The sequence below is a fragment of the Pteropus alecto genome, unplaced genomic scaffold, assembly GCF_000325575.1.
Source record: "Pteropus alecto unplaced genomic scaffold, ASM32557v1 scaffold105, whole genome shotgun sequence".
Taxonomy (NCBI): domain Eukaryota; kingdom Metazoa; phylum Chordata; class Mammalia; order Chiroptera; family Pteropodidae; genus Pteropus; species Pteropus alecto.
This window is the reverse complement of record NW_006436294.1, coordinates 7588299-7597250: the sequence shown is the minus strand read 5'-3', so window position 1 is coordinate 7597250 and position 8952 is coordinate 7588299. Positions and strand designations below refer to the sequence as shown.

The window sequence follows — 8952 nt, the reverse complement described above, 5'->3', positions numbered from 1 at the left end:
GGCAGATTCTGGGCGGTGGGCGGCTCAGTGCGCAGGGGCTCCAGCTCCAGGCACTTTACTGCCCCCAGGGGTGAGGGGCTGTTTTCCCCATCATCCTGGGTCTGGTGTATGCACCCCCCACCCCCGAGAGGGGATTTGTTTTCCAGGTTGGGGTGTGAATGCTCAGCAACGCCCACTCACTGACCTGGTTGCTGGGTCAGCCTGGGGCGGTGGACGTGGGGACCTGGGGTCCACATCTCCAGCGTTCTGAAGTTTGGGGCACCCCTTGGGGCTCTTGGCTGGCTGGGTGGGTGTCTCAGTTGCTGCAGGTGCCAGTAAGGCCTCAGGGCCAGTGTCTTGACCTAAGAGTGGGTTGGCTGTGGGCCTGTGATGGTGGCTGACAGTGAGTGCCATGCACCCTCCCCAGGCTGATCTCCCAGCCCTCACCTTGTCCCTTGACCCCAGGCTGGCTCTGGGCCCTGCAGCCGTTTTTTTGTTAAGGGGTGCAGGGGTGGCTGGGCCCTCAGCTGGTGTCTTGCTGACTACTCCTTTTCCAGTCTGGCACCAGGTGTCAGCCCCTCCCTGGGGTCCTCCCCCAGAGCTTGGACATCGTGATGGGTTTGGCCCTTGACAGAACCCTGGGTGGGGCCCCCTGAGAGGCCCTCTTAGACTTGGGGTGTCCCTGGTCTTGTCATGAGGCCTGGGGCCAAGTTGGAGCTTCTCAGAGATTGGGGGCGGCAGGAACCTGGGCCTCAGAGTAAGCAGGGACAGTTAGTTCTTCTAGGAGGAGGCGGGGGGACCCTGGGCTAGGGATATTGAGGTCAAAGGGCGTAGGTGCATTGACTTAACCACTGTCTGCTTATCGTAGGCCACAGGGACCCCTTCGCTGAGGACAGAGGCACCGACGGTGCGAGGCGACGAGTATGCGGAGGACAGTTCTGACGAGGAGGTAGGGCTGCACTCTGCCGGGGCAGGGGGGTCAGGCCTTGTGAGGCCAGAGTGGGTGTCCTGGCCCTCGGCCGGCTGTAGGTCTGGAAGAGCGATTTTGGGGTCTGGGCCTCGTGACTGCGGGAGTGTGTGTGTCAGCACCCCGGGAGGGACGGTGTTGGGTTTGGCGCAGCAGCCCATGCCCAGGTCTTGGCTCTGGGCGTGTCTAGGGGGTTTGGCTGACACTGGGGTCCCTGTGTGCTCCGTGGGGCTGTGCCCACACTCTGGGTGGGCACGAGGGACCCCACACCAGCCAGCCTGTTCCAGCCCCAGGAGTGAGGCCTGGGTTCCACCCCTGCTGGGTGTTGAGGACAGCGGCACTGTCAGCACCCTACAGAAGACAGGTGGCCTGGATGCCCCTTCCCTGCCCCCGAGGCACAGGCCGATGGGGCCTCAATTTGGTTGCCCCTCTCAAGTTGGCGGTGTGAAAATGACAGCTAGCAGTGGGCTGGGGTGCTCAGTCTGGCCTCAGAGTCCCTAGCGAGTGGGCGGGGCTGCATCTCCACTGCTTGGTGCCCAGGAGGGGGCTCTGAGCCCAGAGGTGGCCTGGTGTTCCCCTATCCTCCCCCTGGTGTATCTAGGCTGCTGGGCATGGCTGTGGCCCTTTTGAGAGCCCCCAGGTGTGGCCTTGGGTGCAGGGCCCTCCACGACAGGTCCTTGGACTCTAGAGTGCTTCCTGCCGCGGTCGGGGGTGGCGGGCCTGGGGAGGGCGGCCCCCCTGCTCGGCTTCCACCCCCCTCCCTGCTTGCGCTCCTGGCAGCGGCTGCAGGAGCCTTGGCCGCCCGCCCGATCCGGTCTCTGTGCGTTCAGAGAACAGAGACAAAACAAAATAAATTGGTTTCCTGGCCAGAGCAGCGGCGCACTCGGCAAGGGGGGGCCCTGCATGCGGCTCCCTGCCTGTCTCCCCCTCCCAGGGGTCCTGGCTGTCGGCAGCCACATCCTGTCGGCTACTTTTTTATATTTGGTATTTTGAGAAATCGATGATGACTGTAAATGGAGTGCGGGGCCGGGGCGGGGCGTTGGGGCTGCCCGGAGCCACTGCAGCCACTGCGGGGGCTGCGGGCTGCTTCCTCCGGATGACTATCCCATATGTCGGCCTGAGTGACAGGAGAGAGCCGCAGTACCCGGCCGGCCGCGCTGCTGCCAGCACGGCCCGCCGGCAGCTCGAGGGGGCGGCAGAGCTCAGCTTTCAAGAGCCAGGCCGGCAGAGGCTCCCGTGCCTGGAGGAGGGCACCCCTTGGGTGCTCACGCGCACGGCCGTGTCCCACCCCGAGGTCGTGCTGCATCTCTTCCTTGTGTGCAGAGTGGGGTGGGCTTCGGGGACGGGCCTGGGAAGCTGGGGCAGTGATGGTTCCATGGGGTGCGTGGGTAGGTGGGTGCAGTGTGCAGGCTAAGGTCACTGGGAGGCCGTGGGGCGCAGAGCCCTGCAGCCCTGCGGCTGCGCTGTGCTTGGCTGGCGCCTGTGATGGGCCCTGACCCATGAACACCAGTCCTGCCAGGGCAGCCCCCACTCCTGGCGGTGTCCTCGGAGGTGGCCTGTGGTGCCAGGGTCTCCCTTAGGCCCTGGGCCCCGGCAGCAGGCAGGGGTCCTGACTGCTATGTGTCGTCAGAGAAACTCAGCAGGAGGGCCCTGCAGGCGTGTGGTGGCTGGAAGCGCTGCCCAGCCTTCCCACCCCCAGCCTGGCTTCGGCCCCCCCCCACGCAGACGCTGACCGGGTGTTGCCCACAGCTGCAGCGGAGTGCATCCTGTGTCCACACACTTGCCCTTCTCAAAGCTCCTCCCCCAAATGCACACCCCACCTGCACCCAGCCGGCGCCCAGAGGTTGGCTGGGCCCAGCAGGGGCCCGGCCATGGTGGGGGGGCACACCTTGAGGACCTGCAGCTGCCCTGCCCCCACGGGTTCCCCTCACCGCTCTGCGCGGCACCCGCACCTCGCAGACGTGATCTCATCCGGCGCGGGACCTGGGGGCGGGGGAGGGGCGGGGAGGAACCCTCGGCCTTGGCAGCAGCGGCACCTCTGTTTCCAGCAGCTGGAGAAACTGAGGCCTGCGGTGGGCGGATGAGGGCCACCTGGCAGCGTGTGGCCTGCGTCTGGGCAGCGGGTCAGGGTGAGGGTTCAGGGCCGCCGTGAGCTCTGGCCGACACCCTCCAGTCCCCCGACCTCCCCCGCGGGGGCGGGGCTGCGAGGTAACGCAGATCCGCAGGGACGCCGGGCCTGTCTGCATCCAGAGCCCGAGATCCCCTCTGCTCTCTCGCCAAACGCCGTTAATGGCTTCTCCCAGCTACTGAACCGGCAGCTGCCTCCAGCGCTGGCGGCCTCCAGCTCCTCCCGGGGCGTCCGCCCCCGCCCGCCGCCGGCACTCAGAGCGCCTGCGTCGCTGCTGGCAGCGGGAGCCTCTCGGCTCAGGTTTCGGAGCTGTTTGTGGGGACGCCCGGCGCTGAGCCTGCTCGCGTCTCCGCCTCGCAGACCGCCCCACGCCCCGGCCTCCCTGGCGGCCGTCCATCCCCCGCGGCCAGCCTCAGAATGGGGCCACTGGCCCTGCCCCGGGTCTGGTCTCTTCCCACTTGCCTGCTCCCGGCCGGCCTCGGTCGGGAGGGGCATCAGTCTGTACTGCTGACCCACGGCCTTGCAGGTGCCTGGAGGGCCCTGTGGGCGGGCTGGATGTGACCGCAGGGTGCCCCCTGGAGCCTTCGCGGGCTCCAGCTCTGAGCCACGCCCTCCTGCCCCGCCCCATGCAGGCCTGGCACCTCCCTGGAGCCCCCTTCGCAGCCTGTTCTCCCTGCTGGAGAAGATTCCCCCCGGGGGAGGACAGGGTCGGGGGCAGTGCCCAATGGGGTTTCTCTTTCTGGTGTGTAGTGAGCATCCTGGGGCCCAGCAGGATCTCCCAGGACCTTTGGGGCTGTGCAGCAGCCTACAGGTGAAGGTGGGCTTCTCAGAGCCCTGGCCCATTGAGTGCCCACAGGGAGCCGTTTCCATGGCAGCCGGGCCTTGGGCTGGCAGGGCCGTGGGTGAGAGGGCACTGGGACAGGGGTCTCCTAAGAGGAGCGTTCAGCCCTAGGGATGGAGGTCTGGGTCTTAGAGGGCAAACTCTGCAGTAGGGATGTTGGGTGTGGGGAGCTGGCTGCAGAGCAAGGACTGGGACACGGACCACTGGGGAGGGTCAGGGGGCTGTGTGTGGGCCATGGAGGGTGAGTTCTCCAGAATGAGGTTGGAGGTGGCTGGGGCTGGGGGCAGGCATGGAGCCTCTGGGACCAGGCCGGACTCGAAGCAGCGGCTCTGTCTTTGAGTCGTGGGGCTTAGGACAGACTTTGCCCCACCCTCAGTACTTCCCTGCCTTTGGGAGCTGAGTTAGGATGCTGCACCTGAGAACACCCATCGGACCCTGGTCAGCCCAGGAGAGGGGCAGGGGGTGGGGGCTGGGGCTCGGGTATCTCAGGACCTGAGAGCAGGGGTGGATGCTGGGCCCTATCCCCACCCTGTGGACCCTGTGGGGGCAGACTTGCTTCCCCCACAACCATGGGGTTACTGGTAGGGGGCCAAGTAGTGTCATCAGAGGGGCCCTGTGCCCACACGTGTCTGCTGGCTCAGGGGTGGGCCCTGCCAGTATGGCTCCTGTGCTGGAGGACAGATGGGGCTGGGTGTCTGTGCAGCGCTGCTGCCCAAGTCTGCCAGTCCCTCCCCTGGCTCAGTTGCCATGCCCTTGGGCTGTGCTTCTGGCCTGTCCCCTGCTGGGGTCCCCTCAGCTGGCCTTCTCCCCTTTGCTCACAACTGGGACTGGTCTTGCTGGAGCCTCCTGTGAGTTCAGCTGTGGCAGGTGAGCACATGCACTGACAGAGACGGAGCAACCGAGGAGCGAGGGGCGATGGAGGCGCAGGATGGCCGAGGGGCGCCCGAGACAGGCGTGAGCTTCGAGCAGGGAGCCGAGTGAACACTGCCGGCATTGTAATCGGAGAGGGGCCGGGGAAAGAGAGCGAGCGAGCGAGGGCGGCTGACCCCGCGCTCCCGGGGGACAGGTGGGAGAGGGAACGAGGAGCGAGTGAAGGATTCCAGAGGTGGGCCGGCTTCCTCTCTCGCAGACAGACACGGGAGGGAGGTGGCAGCCCGCCAGCGCCGTACCTGCAGTTCCAATCTGCGGTCCTGACAGCTGCAGCCACTTTGGGGAGGGGGAGGGGAGGGCGGGCTTGTGGAGCGGAACCGTCGCAGCCTGCACATCGGCCAGTGCTGCCTGCCTTGTCCGGTGGTGCCATCAGGGCGGGGACCCCTGCCGGCTCATCCCACAGACTGGTCCTTGGGCAGAGTGGCCCCCCCAGGAGAGCTCGGCTGGGGGCGGTCTGTGCCTGAAGCCGGGGCTCCCAGCACAGTGCCTGACCCCGAGGGGTCACATGTGCTTCCTGGCAGCCCGCAGGTGCTGAGCAGGGCGGGGGCCTGCTGGCCCGCGGGCGCAGGCAGCCTGGTGATGAATCATGTGGTGCTGCCAGCAGCTCGTTCCCTAGGCCGGGGACAGGGAGCTGACAGCCTGGGCGATCGGAGTGTTTCCAGCCCAGCTTGGCCTGCAGAGGCAGCTGCTGGCCAGGGTGCCTGTGGGGCACACACGGAAAGCTGGGGGTCTTTGTCCTTGGGCCCGCATACTAGGCAGGATGTGGGGCTGTCATGGCGGGAGCACCTGCCAGCCCTGGGCCAGCCGCTGCTAATAGAGTGGGTTTGCGCAGGGCTGCCCGAGCTACCCCCAGTCTGCTTTGGATTTCTGGAGCAGTGGAGGGTGACGGAGTGCCCCCCCCCCCCCACCTCCTGCTGGCTGGCGGTCCAGGCCCTCGGCCGCTGCTGCTACCGGTACAGCTGAGGGAGCAGCCGGGCCTGCTGCCCAGGCCTGAGGCCGGCCAAGCTGCAGCCGCTGTTGGAGTCACAGGCGCGGCAGCAGAGGGCTTGGCCCGCGTGTGCCGGCCCCGACCAGCTGGGCCCTGGGGACCGTCCCAGAGGCCTGTCTTCCTGCCAGCTTCCCAGCTCCGCAACCATCTTCCCCTTCTGCCTCACGCTGTGCCCTCCAGTCTCCCGTCTGCCCGCTTCTCAGGCCGTGCCCTCCCCCGCCCCATCTGCCCGCGGCACAGCAATCGGGGCCGCTCTGTGACCGTGAGGTGGGTGCCCACCTGGCTACCCATCACCTTGGGGGAGGTTTCATGAGAGAGGTTTGCACCCCCAACCCAGGCCCAGGTATGGAAACGGGAAGCCAGTGGGTGAGGGGCAGGTGGGCCACAGAGACCCCCCACAGCAGTGTGGGGTGCCCAGTGGCACAGGAGGGCCACCTTGGAGACCCTGGGGCTCCTGCCTACTGACAGCACCAAGGTCCTGTCATCATGGTGCCCTGGGGTCCCAGGAGGAGAAGGGGTGCCTTTCTCAGTCCCCAGCTGGACCCCCACACTTCTCACTGGGGTCTTGGCTGCCCAGGCAGGCGGCGGCAGTGGGGGCTTCCATAGTGACCGAGCTTGCCCCGGCCTCCCCTCCCTCGGCCAGCTGCGGGCTCCTGCAGGATTACAGAGAGGAAATTTGGGGTTGGGTTTCTCTGAGTGGGACCTGCTGCTGTGACTTTTTATCCTGTTGTATTTCTATCAGATTGGACACAGCCCCCCTCTCGCCCTTAGTGGCTCTGGCTTTGAGAATTTCCTCCAAAATTACACCACCGCTTCCTGCTTTGCAGTTCCCTGGAGCCCGTCGGTGCAGGGGAGGGGGGAGCTCGCCCTGCCCTGTTGGGGTGCCCACGTGGGCCTCAGCACCTGGCTGCTCCCCGGGGGGGAGGGCGTCCCAAAGGTACAGTCAGTGAGGCCCCAAGCCTGCGCTGAGTGCCGCGGGGGTAGGGCGGGCACCTGGCACGCTCGGCCCGTCCCCACCGGCTGGCCGGCCTGGGGTGGGGGAGGTGGCCACACAGGGCTGCCCCGCCTTTCTTCTCTGCCGTGCCCGTGGAGCTCATACCACTGAACTGTAATTGTCACCTGCAGGGTTTTAATGGTGAGCCAGCTGTGCACAGCTGGGGGAGGGGCCTGAATCGAGGCCTCATAGGCAGGCGGGGCTTAGCGGGGAGCTGGGTGGGCGCAGAGGTAGGTGGCCAGGGTGCCACCACAGGCTGAATGTGGGGCCGGGGCAGGGGCGGAGGCACCGGGCAACCCTGATAGGTGTCTCCCAGGGGTACATGCAGGAGGCTGCCACCGGGCCCAGGGTTCAGGCTCCTCCAGGCCTGGGGACCCCCTCTGCCAGGTGGTGCCCTTGCTCAGCTCCCTGTGTGTCTGCCCACTCCTTGGGGAGCCACTGTCAAAGGCCATAGAGCCGGGGCCCTGAGGTCCGGCACCATGTGCTGTGGGCCATGGCCCCCCACCCCCCTTCAGGGGCGCCTGGGCACCAGGCAGGCCCTGAGCAGGCAAGACTGCTCTGCTGCCCCGGGCCTGGGTGCTATGGCCTGCACCTGCTCTCCTGCCCCTTGCCGGTCTCCTTCGGCCTAGGGGCCAGGGCTCCTGGAAGGCAGCCCCTCACTCTGCCTCAGGACTGGGGGTGGGGGCCTTCCCTGAGAACTGGGGTGCCTCCGGCTCAGGCAGGACAGGATATAAAAAGAGACAGCTCTGAGGCCCAGTGGTGTGGGCTCAGGCTGGGGCTCAAGACGGACTCTGGACCATTCGAGAGGACAGTGTGCTTCCACATTTGGAAGATATCGTTTTGTTTTTAATTATACAAAATTTCCAGACTTTATATTATCATATCAGAGACACAAGATGCCAGCACGTAGTGACGAGAACAAAACCCACGTAGGAAGCCAGCACAGAAAGTTCCAGTGGGCCTGGGCGAGTGCTGCGTCCAGCTCAGAGTCCTGCCAGCGCCCGCCTGTCCGTCGACCCCTCTCACAACCAGAGGCGGAGCAGGCCTGGGGGTGCCCTCACAGGAGGCCTGTGCCCGGGTCAGGTCCTCGCGGGCTCTCCGTGGGCTGCCCAGCGGCATCCGCCTCTAACTCCGAATCGCTGTCTTTCTGTCGCGGTCCTTGCTCTGCGGAGGGGGAGGGCAGTGTCAGGGCCTGGGTGGAGACTGGTGCCAGCCCGTCCTCCAGGCTTCCCCCACGCCGACTCAGGGGGCAGGCGCCGGAAGCACCCCCTTTCACGCTCACCCCGCTTCCCCATGCAGTGGGGAGGAGAGTACACACTGCTGCACAGCCGAAATTGTAAAATTAAATTTCCCAGATGTTCAGGCCCCAGGAGCTTGTGCGTGCTGTCTGGAGAGGAGGTGGGGACTGGGGAGAGCCATGCTGTGCTCTCTCTCCGGTCACCCTACTTCGCCGGTGCCACCAAGCACCGCAGGCTGTGAATCACAGCTGGCCAGCATCCCCACAGCCCGGCCCTCTCTGCCAGCCCCCAAGTCTCCTGCCAGCCTCTTGCCTTCGGACCCTGGTGTCTGGTCAGCCCCAGGGGCCCAGGCTGGGGCCAGGGGTGGGATGGCAGGTGCCCAATGTGCCTTAGGCTAGTGGCAGAGGCATGGTCCGGGCAAACTCTTGGGGCATCTCCTATTGCCTGACTGCCCTGAGTCCTCACTCTGTGGGGGTCGGGGTACCGGGTTATACTAGAATCAACCCATCTGGTCCCCATGCTCTACCAGGTGGGTGTCTGCTCTGCCTGCCTCGCGGGCCCACATCTGGTCTGGGATGGCCCTATCTGGGCCTGGCGGAACCTATGTCCTGAGGACTCATGGCAGAAGACCCTGGGAAGGCTCAGCCCTGCCTGCTCCAGCCTCGCCCCCCTGGTGCCCCTCCCTCCCTCTCTGAAACGGGCGCACTTGAGCTACAGGTGCTGCGGGGGGCCTCTGTTCCTGCGCCAGCCTCTCTGCAGGCAGGTGTGGGTTGCAGGGCTGATTTGGGGATGGGTGCCGTCCTGGATGCCCTGCATGACACACTCACCAACTTTCTCTGGTTGCTGAGGCAGAATGTGCAGATCTGCTTGGGCTGAGCGTTCTCACT

General features: G+C 66.1%; 1 protein-coding gene across 1 annotated transcript in view; it reads left to right on the top strand.

The window, feature by feature from the left end:
* Nucleotides 1-8952, top strand: part of BOP1 (block of proliferation 1) — a 21013-nt gene that overhangs the window by 6981 nt on the left and 5080 nt on the right. The window contains exon 4 of the mRNA XM_015590221.1: nt 848-928. Coding sequence (XP_015445707.1) covers nt 848-928 — 81 coding nt within the window. The remainder of the gene's footprint in view (nt 1-847; nt 929-8952) is intronic.